Genomic DNA, 17,559 nt, shown 5'->3' with positions numbered 1-17,559 from the left:
TCTGCAGGGAGAGAGGCAGGTAGAGAAACCAGAGCAAGGTGTGTTTGGTGCTTTTGTAGCTCCTGCCCCAGTGTGGTGGGAGTTCTAGGGAGGGCTGAAGGGCAGGACACTTCCCAGGTAGGCGGTCACAGCCGGTGGGTGAGGAGGCAGGTGTGGAGGTGAGGCAGGTGTGAGGAGGTGGCCAGTAAAGTAAAACACAGCACTGGCAGTGCTTTGAGGGACCCGGCCTGGGTGCTGGTGAAGGTTTCAGGGGCGAAGGGAAGGGAACTGGGGAGCAGAGGACGGGGAGGCCAATGGGGTCTGATCACAGAGTGCCATGCAATCTGCTGGAGCCTTTGGGTTCCATCCCGGGAGCTGGGGAACTGCTTTAAGGATTTTAACCGGGGCGAGAGAGGACTCATGGCGTGGCCTCGAAGATCCTTCAGTCAGGCATGTGAGCGTATTGAGACCTGACTCCAGAGAACCCTCAGCCTTTAAGGTTTTATCCTTCACCAAACCACCATGCCTGATTACATCAGAGACAGTGAACCGGAGGAGGCAGTAGACTGTCCGGTGTTTGAGAGGAGCATCCCCAGGCTGGATGGGGATGGATGGGCAGGGTGTCCACGGGGCTTTTATTAGAACAGCAGGCTACCTGGAACAGGGGCCACGTCTGCTCATTCAACTCTGTTACCCAGTGTCTATTAAATGTTTATTCAAAGTAGGTCCTCATTAGATATTTTTTAAATGAATGAATGCTGGGAAGGATCGAGGGTGGATTTCCATCATCTGGCGGGGTGGAAGAGGTGGGTGGAGGGAGCTGAGCCACACAACGAAAAATGTGTCTCTTCAGCTATTATCAGCAGTGTTGGAGGCTACCTAGTGATATAAATGGATCTAAACACAGCTCTTATTTCCTGGTTTTGGTTTTATTTTTCATGTGGTTCTTGGACTAACATAGACTTCACATCCTTTTTCATTCTTTCTGCATCTTTTTCTTACAATAGTTCATGAAATAATACACAATACATAATACACAAAGAAAGGGAGTGGCTTAGATTTTTGGTTGTTAAAATTAAGCTTGCAAATACTTTATGTAAGCACAGCTATAAGTGAAAAGGGCTTTGAAATTAATTATTCCTAAGTGTATGAATTTTGTGTAGCCGAGTTATTAAGAAATAGAAATATATGTTGGTATATATTACAGAAAGGGTAAATTGTATAGTTAAAAGAGTTAATTAGCATAGAATATGATATATGGAAAGAATACTATGAATTTCATCACAAGGGATAGGTATGGACCTTTGAAAGAACACTAATCTCTGAGCAGTAGAAAATATTTTTTCATCAAAGAGATTTGCTACTATTTAATATGGTCTTCGTCTAAGAACATTACCTCTAGGAAGAAAACTCTGTAGCATTGCCGCCCATAGAATTTTTTGCCCTGATATAAACGTTCCACGTGTGTACTGCAGCCACCAGCCACGCCGGCCTGTTGAGCACTTGAAAGGCAGCTTGTGCAACCGAGTAGCTGAATTTAGAATTTTCTTTAGTTTTTATTCATTTAAATAGCAACATGTGGCCAGTAGCTGCCGTGTGGCTCAGCACAGTCATGGCCTGGACACACGAATAAGGGAGAAAATGTGGTCTTGCCACGGGGGTGGGGGCTCCAGGAACGGTATCCTTTGGTCCAGCCAGGAGGCAAACCTGGAGCTGACTGGCGGGGAGCTGATGCTGGTCACTTAGAGGTCTTCCTGCCGCTCCCTCTGGGTCTCTGTGTGTGGGCTCAGTGCCTCCTCCCACATCGAGTGGCGGCCTGGGCAGGCCCCTGCTTTCCCTGGTGGTTGTTGGGGGCCCATAGTGGGGTGCAGGGATCACCATCCACAGACCTGGTGATGGAGCTGGAAGGATTCTCTGTGAGGAGCAGCCCAGCCATTTGGAGCCTTTTCTCTTCTGTGCATCCCTGCTGTTGGCCGGGGGTCCTTCCCTCCTCTGGTGTGATCTGTGGCCTTGGTGGTCTGAGGTATCTCCCTGGCTGTGCTGAGGGTGGGGAGGTGCCTTTTTTCCTGCTGCTCCACACTCCCTTGGAAATGCTGGCACATGCTTGCCCGAGTCCTGAGAACAGCAATCAAGTTATGTTGCAAACCCCAGGCTCCTGAGAGGTGGGGGAGAGAAATGCAGAGAGAAGGAAGCGAATCAAGCCACATTACACTAAGGTGGTCGCTGGCCTCTACAGGGCAGCTGCCTCTGACTTCACACTTGCCCCATGGGTTGGATTTTTATGAAAAAGTGGGTGGCACCCGGATGGCATTTGACTGCCACAGCCGGATACAGAGTGGTTGAGCTGCAGTGAGTATTTTGTCCGGGGAAATGAAAGGTGTTCTGTGTTCACCTCTCTCCTGTCTGGCTTTCCAGGTCACTGAGACACCAAATTAACACCTGACGACACAGACGCCATCCTCCTTGAACCAGAGCATGGCAGTAAATTGTTGCTTATGTAAGCTTTGGAAAGTCAGAGATTCCCTTCAAAATATTAATGTGTATTTTCAGACAGCTTGTTTCTTTCATTCTGGTGTGTCTTACTCCCTGCTTTTGCCCACCCCTCTTTTCTGGGTGCTGTTTACTTGCTTTTTGGAGTTGCTAGTTTGCATCCTACTTACTCCCCAAAATATTAACCAATAGCCTCAATACAGTGCTAGTATGGGCTTGCTTCCTAAACGTAACAGAGAGTATAAGTGAAAATTTTCTTGAGAGGAAACTCTCTTCTGTTTAGTGGTTTCAGCAGTTATTTTAGTGACCAATCTCTGAATAAATAGGACCCTGTCTAAGACCTTTAATCTTTTGCCCTCACTGGCGAGTTGACATTTCATCTGTACATTTCTCTTTGGTCTTTGGGAACTGTTTGTCATTAAAATATTTTGTATCAGAGGTTTACTCTTCTCAGTCCATAGAAGTGTTCTTCATCTGTAAAATGAAGAGGGGCTTGGATTAGGAGGTCTGCAAAGCACTGGCCAGCTCTAACTTTTCATTGCTGGCTGCACAGCGAGCCTCTGGTCCGGTGTCTGTGACGCCCTCAGCAGGGCTGTCTCCTTGTGCCTCTCTTTACTCCAAACACACCTCCAGATGCCTTCTGAACTCAGAAATACTTGCAAGTAGAGTGCTGAGCAGAAGGACGTAATTGTGTCATTATAGGTGTCTGTACTAAAATGTAAATAACTATCAGACAGTTAAAGCACTTGTCATCATGAATTACCAAGAAATATTTTGTAAAATGGTATCCTAAATTTTATACCATAACCCATGAATCTTAATTTTTATTTAAAAAGTTTTAAATAAACTTTTAAACTACAGATGAATGTAACCTCCAAGAGGACAAAAGGGAACTTTAAAAAAAAATTATTATTATTATTTGACAGCTTCAGGTCTTAGTTGCAGTGTGCAAGGTCTTTTAGTTGCAGTGGGCAAACTGTTAGTTGCAGCATGTGGTATCCAGTTCTCCTGACCAGGCATCGAACCCTAGCCCCCAGCACTGGGAGCACGGAACGGAGTCTTAGCCACTGGACCACCAAGGAAGTCCTGGAACTTTGTTTTTATTCACTGATACATCTCTGGCAATTGTGATGAGTTGCCTGGATCACAGTAGGGACTCAGTAAATCTGTTTCGAATACATAAACGCGATTTGAGATTTAGCTTGATATTTACTTAAAGCCAAATGAAATGTAAATACAACTTGAAAATTTACTTCCGAAGTGATAATGATGAGAATTATTTGATAACACTGATAACTTGTATTTCTGTTTCTTATTTTTAATAATCTATACCTGTGCCATCTTATAGGGTAGCTATTGCTCCCACATGTACCTTTCTGACTTGAAATGTGGCTCTAGTAGGAATTAAGATATACTGTATGTGTGAAGTACATATTGGGTTTCAAGGACTCAGTACTGAAAATATAAACCCTCTCATTCATATCAGTTACATGTTGAAGTGATCATATTTTGCATATGTTGGGATAAATAAAAATTATTAAAATTAATTTCACTCTTTTGGGGGCTACTTTTTAAATGTGAGTACTATAAAATTCAAAATCACCTATGTGGCTTCGTTGGACAGTGCCGGTGTAGACACAGAAAACTTGACTGTGAATGGAGACAAGGGCCAGCCCTCCGGAAAGGAAGCTTATATGAATATCTTTGATAGGAACAAAATTAAGTGTTGCAGCTGTGACTTGGGAAAAGTGGGCATTCAAATGGTCTTGATCAAATTAAAAAAAAAAAAAAAAGACCAAAATAAATTAATTAGATTAGCTCAGATCAGAAATATGAAGTCCAGCTACCAGATGGATTCCTCGCATAGTCGCCAGCAGAGTGAGTCTCGAGGTCAGGAAAGGGGCAGGCTGGGTGGTGGCTGCCCCAGCAAGCGCGAGTGGTTACCAGCGGCAGACTGGAGCCTAGTGTTTGGGCTCCCCTGCCTGGACTTCACCTTCCTGGGGCCGCAGCTCTGGTAGGTGGCACATTCACTGTGTCCCGTAACTGCCGTTTTCCCTACTGCTGGGAGGTGGCCCCTGGGTGGGAGGCTCAGGGAACCGGAGACCCAAGTGTTGGCTAGGATTACTCGCAGTGTGTGTTCTGTTTTGTCGCTTCCCTGGCCTGGAGGCAAGTTCTCTTTCCCTTTCTCCTTAGCCTTCTAAAGTGAATGCCAGCTCCCGGCTGCCTCTCCAGGCCAGCAGTGCTTCGAGTGTGGTGTCCCAGGTCATCCACTCCTCGGGACTGTTTTTCCCTAGAGGCTGGCTGAGAACCCCATATAGCCCTCCTGTGACACGTGGAGGGCCTGGGAGGATGAAGCCATTATCCTATAAAATAAGGCCATCCAGGACATGCAACTTAGATGCTACCTTCCTTAAGCTAATTTGAAAGGTTATTTTGGTAAGTGGTTAGTCTGCACGGCTGGTTTAAGCTATTATCAAGTCCATCCCTGTATTTATTTCCTTGAAAGCCAGAATGAGCCTTGAATAAATGAAGACTGACTGCGTAGGCTTTTTAGGAGTAAATTCAATTTATAAATATTTGTTTCATTTGGCACTGGAGATTTCGACTGCTCCTGAGTTTGAATTTTAAAGCAGCTGTGTAGTGAAGCAGCGTGTCTGTAAATAAAATGGCTTTCACGCTCACCTTATTTCCACCCGTCTGACCCCTGTTTTTGGAGAAAGTAGATCAGAAAATTCACGGCAGTTAGCGGCCAAGTGAAGAGACCTTTGGCTTCAGCTGACAGCTGTCACCTGAGCACAGCCGACCCGGAGACCCTCTCAGGTGTTCTGTCTATAGCTCTGACAGCAAGCAGGAATGCTGTTTACATTTTCTGTAGGCAAAGATCGCCCCCTTGTTGGGGGTGTGTTAGAATAGGACGGGTGGAATCTGAATTTCGATCTGTCTTGGGGTGAGTTCTCAACGGTGCTGGAGGTGCTGGCCAGCCCTCCAGCCGGCCCCTTTCCCATGCTTATGTGGACGGGTGTCAGTAGGATTTATGGCCGGGCCTGTTTATAACATCCTTTTTGAAATTCTTCAAGAAGATACTGTTTTTTCAAGTTGGGCAGTATCACACAATGCTTCGTGTGCTTATGAAAGAGGGGAAAAAATGAGTTAAATTCCAAAGATGTTTAAGATTTTGGACATTTTTCCTATGTGAATTAGTTCTTTATTAGGCCTGTTGATTTAATTAGCATTGAAAAAAAAAACTTTCCTGTTTTGATTGTGGAAACATTGTTTAAATTGGTTATTTTCATCTGATACAGAATCCTTAGGAAGTGTTTGCATAAAGCAGAGTGTTACTTGGTATCCATCACGTGCTGTAAACCTGGGATGCAGATGGGTGGGCCTGCTCCCTGTTCCCTCACCTGCTCTGGCCTGCCTGGTCCCAGAAGAGGTCAGGGCGAGGGAGAGGGCTGCAGGGACATTTTGAACTTTATTCTGTTAAAAGTTTCAGTTTTGAACGGTTTGGGTAAAGGTTTTCTGTCTCTACCAAGGAGAACGGTTATTATCTAGAAACTGTCCATCCAACTAGAGTTTGTCCAAGCAGTCACACAGTGGCCCATTCCTAGAGCCCAGGGCTGGTGGGTGAGCGATGAACCTCTGATAGGTCTTCCTCTGGTGGGGGTGAGTGGAGGATGCTGGAGAATGAAAGTCTTCCTTCCAGGGTCTCTCTGGCCTCGTCTGTTCCTGCCATCAGATTTAAGGAAGTGATGAGTGGTCACACCACTTGCAAGTGGGCCTTCCAGTATTTTTGCCGCTGCTGTCTCCTTCGACACCCCTGTTGCCATTTCCTTGTTGGTTGTATGTGGGCCGTAAATATCCAATTTGTACGAAATGACTGATTTTGGTATTTGTATAATCCTCTAGTCAATTTAACTAAGTTGAGCTTTTCACAGCCCTCGGTGCAGCGGCTGCTCATCTGATTACACCGCTCAGGGGAATAAGGTTAAGGGCGGGCTGTTGGTAACCGGAGCATTTCCAGGGCTTTAGTGCAGCAGATGGGCTGCTTGGCGATAGTCATGCATCTGCTGGCCTGCTGTGGCAGCTGCTGCTGCTTCATGTTGTGTTCTTTTGTTCTGTTCCATCCAAGAATGGAACGCGAGGAAGTGTAGTGAATGGATTAATTTAAGGTTAAGGTTAGTGTTTTGCTTGCTTTCTAAGTAACCGATCATAACAATGCTTTTGGTAGAAGCTAATGAGTTTCTCTTAAAGTGAACTAGATTTATAAAATATGGCTCAGTGAGGGGGCTAGATTAGTATTGTTGGTGGAGACCAAATTCAAACGTGTAAAATGCTGGCAGGTTTTTGTTTTTGTTTTAATCATTTGTCCCTAATTCTTTGTTTTCTTCCTTCCTCCCCACTACCTCCCGATCCCTTCCAGGACCTCGATCCAGACTTTGCCTGACACTGCAGGGTCCAAGAGAATTAAAGAAATATGGAGTGACATGAAGAAGATTAGTCAGGATTATAGGCTCTGAGGACAAGCCCTCAGTGAAGTGAAGCACAGACGAGCTCCCGCGCTCTGGTCTGGAGGAGCCAGCCGTGTGCTGGGAGAAGATGGCGGATCCAGGAATGATGAGTCTTTTTGGCGAGGACGGGAATATTTTCAATGAGGGCCTGGAAGGCCTGGGCGAATGTGGTTACCCTGAAAACCCCGTGAACCCCATGGGTCAGCAGATGCCTATAGACCAAGGCTTCGCCTCCCTGCAGCCTTCCCTCCACCATCCCTCCACCAACCAGAATCAAAGCAAGCTGACCCACTTCGATCACTATAACCAGTACGAGCCGCAGAAGATGCACCTGATGGACCAGCCCAACAGAATGCTGAGCAATGCCCCCGGGAACGGACTGGCGTCTCCTCACTCGCAGTACCACACCCCTCCTGTCCCCCAGGTCCCTCATGGAGGCGGCGGGGGCGGCGGCGGCGGCGGCCAGATGGGCGTCTACCCGGGCCTGCAGAACGAGAGGCACGGGGGCCAGTCCTTTGTGGACGGCGGCTCCATGTGGGGCCCCCGGGCCGTGCAGGTGCCCGAGCAGATCCGAGCCCCCTACCAGCCGCCGCCGCCGCCGCCTCCTCCGCAGCCCCAGCCGGCCCCATCGGGACCCCCCGGGCAGGGCCACCCCCCACACCTGCAGCAGCTAGGCGGTTACCTGGCCCGGGGGGACTTCTCCATGCCGCAGCATGGCCAGCCACAGCCGAGGATGGGCCAGTTTCCCCCGGGCCAAGAGGGCCTGAGTCAGGGAAACCCTTTCATCGCTGGCCCCGGGCCGGGCCACCTGTCGCACGGCCCCCCACAGAGCCCCGGGGTGGCCCCGAGCCTGCGCCACGCGGTGCAGCCCTTCCACCACCACCCTCCCACCGCTCTCCACGGGGACTCGGTGGCCCACAGCCCCCGGTTCTCCCCCAACCCTGCTCCGCAAGGGGCCGTGAGGCCGCAGACCCTCACCTTTAGTTCTCGGAGCCAGACAGTCCCCTCACCCACTATAAACAACTCAGGGCAGTACTCCCGCTATCCTTACAGCAACCTAAATCAGGGATTAGTTAACAGTACAGGGATGAACCAGAACCTAGGCCTTACCAATAGCGCTCCCCTGAACCAGTCCGTCCCGAGGTACCCCAGCGCGGTGGGATTCCCGCCCGGCAGCGCCCCAGGACTCCTGCACCAGCAGCCCGTCCACCCCAGCGGCTCACTGAACCAAATGAACGCGCAAACTATGCACCCTTCGCAGCCTCAGGGATCGTACGCCTCCCCGCCTCCCATGTCACCCCTGAAAGCGATGAGCAGCAGCGCGGCGGGTACGCCTCCCCCGCAGGTGCGGCCCGGCAGCGCCCCCATGGACGTGGGCGGCTACCCGAGCATGCCGCACCCGCAGCCAGCTCACCAGCCGCCCGGCGGCGCCCTGGGGCTCGGACCGAGGAGCTTGGGCCCGCGGAGCCTGCCGCCGGCGCGCCCATTCCTGGGGATGTCCCCGGCCCCTCACCTGAGGCCCAACGGCTGCCCCGGTGTGACTCTCGCCGACCCGCAGGCCGTCCAGGACCGCCTGCTCCCCGGCCAGCAGCACCCCGGGCCGCAGCCGGCCTTCCAGCAGCTGCCCAGCTGCCCTCCGCTGCAGCCCCACCCGGGCCTGCACCACCAGTCTTCACCCCCGCACCCGCACCACCAGCCTTGGGCGCAGCTCCACCCCTCGCCCCAGAGCACCCCGCAGAAAGTGCCTGTGCCTCAGGTAAGAGGGGGCGGGGCCTGCAGCCTCGCGGTGATGCACTGCTCTCGCGAGGTTTCTCATTAACTTGGGGGAACGCTGCTTCACTCCAGGTCCTTTGTTTTCTTGAAACCTGCTCCGGAATCTTTTTTTTTCCCTCTACTATTTGTTGTTCAGTCGTGTCCGACTGAACGTACGTAGCCCAGACGTATCCGACTCTTTGTGACCCCATGGACTGTCGCACGTCAGGCTTCCCTACACCATCTCCTGGAGTTTGCCCAAGTTCATGTTCATTGCATCAATGATGCCATCCAGACGTCTCATTCTCTGACACACTCTTCACTTTCTGCCCTCAATCTTTCCCAACATAAGGGACTTCTCCAATGAGTTGTCTGTCTGCGTCAGGTGACCAAAATATTGGAACATCAGCTTCAGCATCAGTCCTTCCAGTGAATATTCAGAGTTGATTTCCCTTAAGATTGACTGGTTTGATCTTATGGTCCAAGGGACTTTCAGGAGTCTTCTCCAACACCAGTTTGAAGGCATTAATTCTTTGGCGTTCTGCCTTCTTTACTGGTCCAGCTATCACAACTGTATGTGACCACTGGGAAGACCATAGCCTTGACTATACGGACCTTTGTCAGCAGAGTAATGTGTCTGCTTTTCAACATATTGTCTAGGTTTGTTATCGCTTTCCTACCAAGAAGTAATCGTTTTCTGATTTCATGGCTGCAGTCACCATCCTTCTATTAGTTCCTTAACTTACTCTCTCACTTAGTTGCTTGTGCATTTATCCACTTTTTCAAAAAAATAAAAAATATTGAATTCCCCTGCCCGAGGACTTGTGCTGGAGCTAAGAGTGCATAGAAAAGCCAAACCCAGGTCCTGCTTGCAAGGAGCTCTGTTGTCATTGCCAGCAGGGAGGTGGATATTGGACCCAAGTGTTTTTCCCTTCTCTTTATTTTTCTATGCTGTTCTCTCTACCCCTCTCTCCGATTTAAAAATACACTGAGCCTTGGTTTCCAGCAATGTTTCATGTATTTGTGGTAGTGCCTCCCACCTCTTAGGAAATCATTATTTTAAAATAATTTTTATCAATCATATTTTCAGTTCAGTTGCTCAGTCATGTCAGACTCTTTGTAACCCCATGGACTGCAGCAGGCCAGGCCTCCCTGTCCATCACCAACTCCCAGAGTTTACCCAGACTCATGTTCATTGAGTTGGTGATGATTTAATTAAAAATTAAAAATCATATTTTTAATAAACATTAAATTTTATTTTATTGTTATTTTCCTTACAACATGTGGTCTTCTGAACCAGTTGTTGAATGTTAGTGTGAACTTAACTTGCACCCTGAAGAAAATCATAGGAAACGACAATCCACAGAAAGTGTTCAGTCTCTTAACAGATTGGGATACCTAGCACTGAATGCAGAGGTCTTCCTTTTTATCAGCTGGGATTTCATCTTACAGAATTTATAAGCAGACAGATTTAGGTTTTAAGCTCTAGTATTCCCAAAGACATCTTTCCATTATCAGTGTTGGTGTTTGTGCCCTGGGTCTAGGAAAAATAAATTAATGTCTGTACGTACAGAGTATTTGGAGTACTGTTCAGAAATATGTATTGATCTTCCACTGTGATTGCAGCCCTGAGCGTAGATGGCACAATGTGGTTTTAGAGCTGTAAGGCACAATGCTCGTTCCTAATGAACTTGTAATCAATTTGGGAAACCATGACTGATATGTGAAAGTATAAATCAGAGGGAAAGACCATGCATGGTTATGTGACAGGTGTCCAGAGAGAGGCAGTGCCTGTTGGTGAGGGTGCTTGGAACCTGGTTAGGACTTAGCCAGGGGTGTGAACTGAGGATGCATTGCAAGTACATCAGAGGGGGCATGGGTTGTTGAGTTTGCTGCCGGCAGGGCCTGGGCATAGAGGTCTATATTATGCTTAAAGAATTTGGACTTCACCAGTGATAATGGACTAGACAGTGCCTGGGCTGGTGGGGGAACCTGGAAATGAGCTGTGAGTCTGGAGCCCAGGCCTTGTGAGGACAGTGTGACCAGGGATTGGGGAATGGGAATGGGAGAGAATGAAGCTACATGCATGTAAAAGGGTGGGGTCTGGAAACAGAGCCTTTTAGGGGGCATTGTGGGTGGAGAGGCATTTAGATCAGAGACTCAGACGCTTCTGCCTTGGTGGGACTAGGGAAGTGAAGATCAGGAAGTCTCTGGGGGACCTTAGGACACAGTGGGGGTTTGGGGAAGCTGTGCTTACAGGCCCGATGCACTTGGGGATTCTCAGGACGGGTCCTGAGGTTGGGGGGCCACAAGGGTCTCAGCTACCTGACCTGTGCTCCCCCAGAGAGAGCCACTTCCCATCCTGGAGCCTCACCTGCAGTGATGGCAACGGGCTCCGGAGACCGTGGACAGCATGGAGGGAGGGCAGGAGGGCTGTCCACCAGCTGCTGGGGCCTTGGCCCACCTGGGTGGCTCCTAGGGCAGAAAGGAGCTTGACTTAGTTTCCAGGGAGTAGTCCTTTCTTGTTCCCCCAAAGTTTCTTACAGAACATGGGATCTTCTGAGAGCAGTGGCCCTTAGACACCTCCTGGTCCCAGCATCTTCTCTCCTCCCTGGAGGACAAGCACAGTAATCCCATCCCTGGGTGGAAACTGCTGATCTCCTCCAGCTTTCCCTCATTTTAAGAGCTCAGATGTTTTAACAGAGGTTCAGAGGACATAGATGAGTATGTGGGCTCTGAGTCTCCTAGTGCCTGGGGTCTGTGCCCTGGTAGATAACCGTGGCCACCAAATGCATTTCTCTTTATCTCCAGCTCCATCCTCTCGAGCACAGCATCGTAGACTAACCTGGAACTGTTTATGAGGTATATTAAACAAGTAGATTTGAGGTATTTTTATTATCTAAGTTTAGTTGCCTTTTTGAACATTTTTGCATGGTATTTGCTTCTTTCTTTCTCCTCAACTTTACAGAACCTCTTCAGCTTTTGAAGCACTCAGTTCTGAAAATCATACTGGCGTAAAGTCTCAAGATGACCGTGGACTTTGAAATCAGAAGAGTGTTTGAATTACAGCTCTCCTTATTTGCTTGGTGACCTGAGATAATTTCTTACCCTCTCTGAACCTCAGATTCATCATCAGTAAGAGAGGAAAAAGTGCCCATCTCAAAGGGCCTTGAGGTCAAGTAGGGTAATATACTCATATCGTGAGAGTGTGATCTCTAGCTTATGGGGCATGCTTGTTGTGCTTAGTTGCTCAGTTGTGTCCGACTCTTTGTGACTCCATGGACTAGCCCTCCAGGCTCGTCTGTCCATGGGATTCTCCAGGCAAGAACACTGGAGTGAGTGGCCGTGCCCTCCTCCAGGGAATCTTCCCAGCCCAGGGATTGAACCCAGGTCATCTGCATTGCAGGCGGCTTCTTTACCATCTGAGCGATATATCAGGGAAACCTGTACATGTCAATTTTCTTCTAGGTTCTACTTTCTGATCTGCTGCAGTGAGAACCTTACTTTGTAATTCGTGTCATTTCACGTGTACTAAATACAGTAAAAAGTCACTTTTGTTTTTAAGGAACAGGTTACATGTTATGAAATATGGCCTTAGTTATGAAACATTAAATTTGACTTGTGCAAATATCACCCCCCTTTTAGCCCGTGTTTCTGGGTGTGGTGAGTTTAATGGAGTGGATCGTTCAGTAACCTCAACACCTCTCTCTCCCCGGGACTGACTCACACGTTTCAAGCAAATCATCTGTCTGATTATGTTTTGCTTTAGAACTACTAAAATTATTTTACACTTCGTATATGACACAATGGCCGTTCAAAACTGTGCTGTGTAGCAGGGAAATTACCAAATTAAGTTGAAATATTGATGTAATTTGCTGAATTAGCACATTCAGATAGGATTATTGACTTTTTTATCTTGAGTGTTTTTTTTTTTTTTTTTTTTTACATTTTAATAGAAGTTATGCTTTTTGGATGTTTCATGGGTAGTGAACAGATATTTTAAAAATTCTATCACATGTTTAAGTATCTTTGAAGATAAGTCACTTTATAATGAAGAGTCAGCAAAGGAGAATATTAGAACAGACACCATAGTTCATCGGGCCATATGTTCATTGTGTGGACGCAGTCTTTAATGTTAGCTCCAGACTAGCTTGATGATTTGATGATACAACTTAGAGGGAAAGAGAAAACCTAGCTTCTCTTTCTTTTCAACAGCTGCTTAGGACAGTAGTTTCCCTCTTCATCTCAGACCACACTCCCTCCTTCCTTCCTTCCTATCAATCGTTAAATAGTTTATTTATATTTTAATTTTTTTCTTCCAGTTTTGTTGAGATATAGTTGACTTACAGCCCTGTATAAAGTGTACAAGGAGTATGGTATAATGATTTGATTTACATATGTTATGAAGTGATTGTCAGAATAAATTTTGTGAGCACCCATCATCTAAGTCCAAAATTAAAGAAACAGAAAAAAATTTTTTTTCTTGTGATGAGGCCTCTTAGGCTCTCCCCTCGTATCACCTTTTACGTATGATATACAGCAGTGTTCATTATGTTTATTATGTTGTACACTGTACCCCTGGTACTTATTTATCTTATAACTGGAAGCTTGTACCTTTCACCACCTTCCTCCAATTCCTTCTCCTCTAGCCCCTGCCTCTGGTAACCACAAATCTCATCTCTTTTTCTATGAATTTTTGTTTGTATTTCAAGTGTAATTGACCTATAGCACTGTAGTGTTAGTTTCTGTTACACGACACGGTGCTTTGAAATATCTGTGCATTTCAAACTGATCACCACAGTAAGTCCGGTTACAATATGTCACCACGCAAAGATGTTAGGTAATCGTGGGCTGTATCCGCCACACTGTACGTTTCACAGCTGTGGCTCATTTGTTTTGTAACTGGGAGTTTGTCCCTCTCAGTCACCCTCACCTATTTCTCTTCCCCTCCACCCCCTTCATTCCAGCAGACACCTGTGCGTTCTCTGTGTCTGTGACTCTGTTCCTGTTTTGTTGTGTTTGTTCATTGGTTTGGCTTTTTTAGATTTCACATGTAAGTGAAATCATATAGGATTTGTCTTTCTCTGCATCTCAGTCCCTTTTACGCTCCTTAAAATTGTTGGTGACTCTAGGATTCTTTCTATTTTTATTGTTTTTAACACCAAGAACATTTTATACTGGGATATAGCCAATTAACAATGTTGTGATAGTTTGAGGTGAGCAGCAGCAAAGGGACTCAGCCGTATATAGTTGACTCTCAAGATTCTTTACGTGAGTTTTATGTGTTAATATTTGTTGTTTTGGAAATTCAAAGCGAGGACAGTTTGAAATATTTGTTACTTCTTTGTAAAACGAGTAAAAATAGTAAACCATTATGTGTTAATGTTCATCACATCTGTAACTGAGAAGCAGCTGTGTTCCAAGAGAACAAAACCTCAGTGGCATTGTTTTACCTTTTCTGAGATGTTGCGTTCTAACAGCTGTTTCCTCGTGCAGTCTGCAGGCAAGTCATGAGCCTCTGGCCAAGTCCATGTGCATTCGGAGAGAACAAGTGTGAGAGGCTTGGTGACATCTCAGTGTCACCTAAAAAAACACCCCGAGCTCCTGGAGCCCCGCTCTGAGAACCAGCCGTGTGGAGGCGGGAGTGTAGACCTTGGAGTCTACAGTTTCTTGGTAGGAGAACTACCAACTGATTCCTGACCCCACGACCCCAGGGGACTCCACCTCAGGGCCCCTTGCCTTCTCTCCAGAATGAGGGGTGACCCACCCTCTTGGTTAGAGGCACAGGGAGAGGAGTGGTAGCATCCATTAGAATCTAACCTGGTGTCAGACGCACGGTAGGGACTCAAAAGTGACCCTTTGTCATCAGGCAGGCATTAGAATTGCTTGCTGTGGAATTGGGGGATGACGCCAAGCGTTCATTCTAGGGTTGTGTGTGGTCAGAACTGTTGGATCCCTTCCCTTGGTTCCTTGGAGCAGTTCACAGACGCCCAGGCTCCCCATGCTGCTCCCTGGGGAAGAGGAAAAGGGCTTGTTGGGTGGAGGGGGGTGCGGGCTGCCTCTGGAAGGCACGCTGCGGTGGTGAGCTTGTGTGCTGGGGGGCAGCTTGGCACCCAGTCTTAGGAGGCGAGCTAGGGGCCTGGGAGGGTGTTCTGGGCAGGTGCTGTGTCTGCTGAGCTGTGAAGCATCAACTGAGTTGAGTGGAGGGTGGGAAAACGCAGGCAAGGTGAGAGTTGGAAGCCTAGGAGACATGAGGGCAGAGAGAGAGAGAGAGAGAGAGAGTGAGCCCAGGGCTCTGCATGTCCCTCAGTGTTGCTGGACGGTGGGACCAGGGCCAGGGGGCTCCCCTCTCTCCAGCATGACCCTCAGACCAGGCTCCGTGTCCACGGGTGCACTGGGAAGGTGCAGAGGGACCCAGCACCATCCTTGGGAGGAGGGAGAGAGCGGAGAATGGGGCCAGGTGGACGCCAGTGAGAACTACCCAGAGGGAAAGCTCCGGATATCATTTTTCTCTTGAAGAGCTTGTGGGTTGTCCTACAGGTCACAGGTGAACTTCCGAGTTTCTGAATGACTCATCCTGCTCAAATCTACAAAGGTGTAGATTCATTGACTATACTCTGAGGTGGGCAAGTCCTTGTGAGAGTTTTAGGATCCCTATGTGTTTGTGTGTGTACGCTCAGTCATGTCTGAGTCTGTGACCCCATCAGGCTCCTCTGTCCATGAGATTCTCCAGGCAAGAGTACTAGAGTGGGTTGCCATTTCCTCCTCCAGGGGAATCTTCCTGACCCACTGATTGAACCTGTATCTCTTGCATCTTCTGCATTGGCAGGCGGGTTCTTTACCACTGTGCCACCTAGGAAGCCCCACTGTGCCCTTAGAACAAGTATGTTTTGGATGCGTTTGTGCTTCTCTCATTAATTTGTCCTGAAATACAGTCATGGTAAAGGAGGACAGAAGCAGAATGCATCTTTAAAGGACCACTTAGATTGAGGTGATGGATAATAACTCCTGTGTCCTAATTTTCCCATGGGAGATTTAAAATGATCCAAAAGAATCAGTGTTGCAGCTTTTCCCATTCTGTCTTTCCGTGATGTGTTATGAATAGCTTAAAAAAAAAATAGCCTTTCTGGGAAACCCTTTTCCTGGTAAATGTCAAATAGAGAAATCCTCTCAGTTCACCCGGTAAATAACAGAATTGCAGACACAAGCAGAGTAATTGGCAACTACTAAATACATGTCATAGAAAAAGTGAACCTGCATCTTTTACCTCATTTATGAAAATTGTGGTCAGGGGTAGAGAAAAGGACCTTTTTCATTGAGAGTGGATGTGTCTCTGTGAATACCACTCTGGACAGACTTACACTTTGACACCCCTAATGACGTCTGGTGGAGATGGGGAAACAGATCAGCTCCGAAGAAAACGTGTATTTGACCTGAGTGGCGCCCGGGGGCTATGGTCAGTGTGTCCACACTGAGAGGCACGCAGGGTCAGGCCTGCTGGAGTAGCGGCCCTGCTGAGCCCACAGAGGAATTCAGAGGGAGCCCACCCGCTCCCCCAGGCACTGGTCTTCAGACACCTGGGGTTAGGGCAGCCATCCCCTCCCCAGTTGTTCCTGGTAACCCCCTGTCTTTCATGAAGACTGAAGGTGTCTCTTCTGACCACTCCTATCCGTATATTTTACTGCTCAGTGAGCACCGCCTGCATTTCCCCTGAGCACAGCTGGTTTATTCCAGAGGCCAGCGATTCAGGGGGTTAAAATGGAAAATGCCAAGTGTAGACTTAGAGCAAAGAAAACATTCTACCCCATCTGTCCTTTTACCCCACACTCTGAAAGCATGAAATGAGCCGAATTCTAAATGGTAGGTAGCCTTGCCTCTGAGCGGCTTTTATTTTCTACAGGGGTATTGTTTTCTGCGACTCTCAAAACCATCATAGATAACGAGAAGTTCATTTTTAAATTGACTTTATGGATCAGCCTGCATATGATCCATCTGCTAACTGTCCCAAGCAGCCAGTGAATTTTCTTAACTTTTAAGAAGTCACTTTTAGATACTGCTTTTTTACGATGTACCGTGGTTGCCTTCATTCAGCTCCATCAAAGAAATATTTATTGAGTGCTTCTTAGGTGCCACGCCCTATTTAAGGACAAGGTTGGTGGTGTGGCGGGAGGCAGGGAGAAGGCCAAGGCCTTCACTGAGGTGGATAGGAGTTTTGTCATTGAGGTGCAATCTCCTGGCCATCATTTCTTTGTGTACTTACTATGTTCTAGACCAGTGCTGTCCAACTGAAATACAATAGGAGCAGTGAATGCTAGCCACATGTGTTATTTTAAATTTTCTAGTCACTACATTAAAAAAAGAAATGATATATTAGTATTATGTATTTAATTAACCAGATATATCCAGGATATTATTCCAACGCATAAATAATTACTAACGGGGTATTTTACAGACTATTTGAGATCTAGGATGTATTTACAGGCAGAGCCCATCTGCATTTGTATCTGCATAAAGCAAACCAGTAGTCCATGTGGATGGTAGCCGCCATATTGAACACTGCAGCACTATATTCTTTCTACAGCAGCTGCTTCCGGTTATCTTGGAAAACAAGAGTGTAAAAAACTAATGCACATATAAATAAACTTAAAATTGTTCAGTCTAATAATGAGTCAGCCTCCAGTACAGGTGTCAGCACCCTCCTCGTAAAGTTGGGAAATTAGTAACTTTTTTAAAGGTATAAACAGTACGTGTTATTGTTGCAGGGGGGTGTGTGTGTGTGTGTATATGTGTTTGTGTGTAGTATTAGTATCAGTTCCTAAAAAGATAGATT

General features: G+C 47.3%; 1 protein-coding gene across 7 annotated transcripts in view; it reads left to right on the top strand.

The window, feature by feature from the left end:
• The window catches only part of CHD7 (chromodomain helicase DNA binding protein 7), a 190,754-nt gene that overhangs the window by 55,624 nt on the left and 117,571 nt on the right, over positions 1 to 17,559 (top strand). For 6 of the 7 annotated variants that reach the window (XM_070382360.1, XM_070382359.1, XM_070382355.1 and 3 more), the window contains exon 2: positions 6,890 to 8,733. The exons of the other annotated variant lie outside the window; for it this stretch is intronic. In XM_070382360.1, coding sequence (XP_070238461.1) covers positions 7,066 to 8,733 — 1,668 coding nt within the window. In that variant the 5' untranslated portion in view covers positions 6,890 to 7,065. The remainder of the gene's footprint in view (positions 1 to 6,889; positions 8,734 to 17,559) is intronic. 7 annotated transcript variants of the gene reach the window in all.

Source organism: Bos mutus, chromosome 14 (genome assembly GCF_027580195.1).
Source record: "Bos mutus isolate GX-2022 chromosome 14, NWIPB_WYAK_1.1, whole genome shotgun sequence".
NCBI lineage: Eukaryota > Metazoa > Chordata > Mammalia > Artiodactyla > Bovidae > Bos > Bos mutus.
This window is presented reverse-complemented; position numbering and strand designations above follow the sequence as displayed.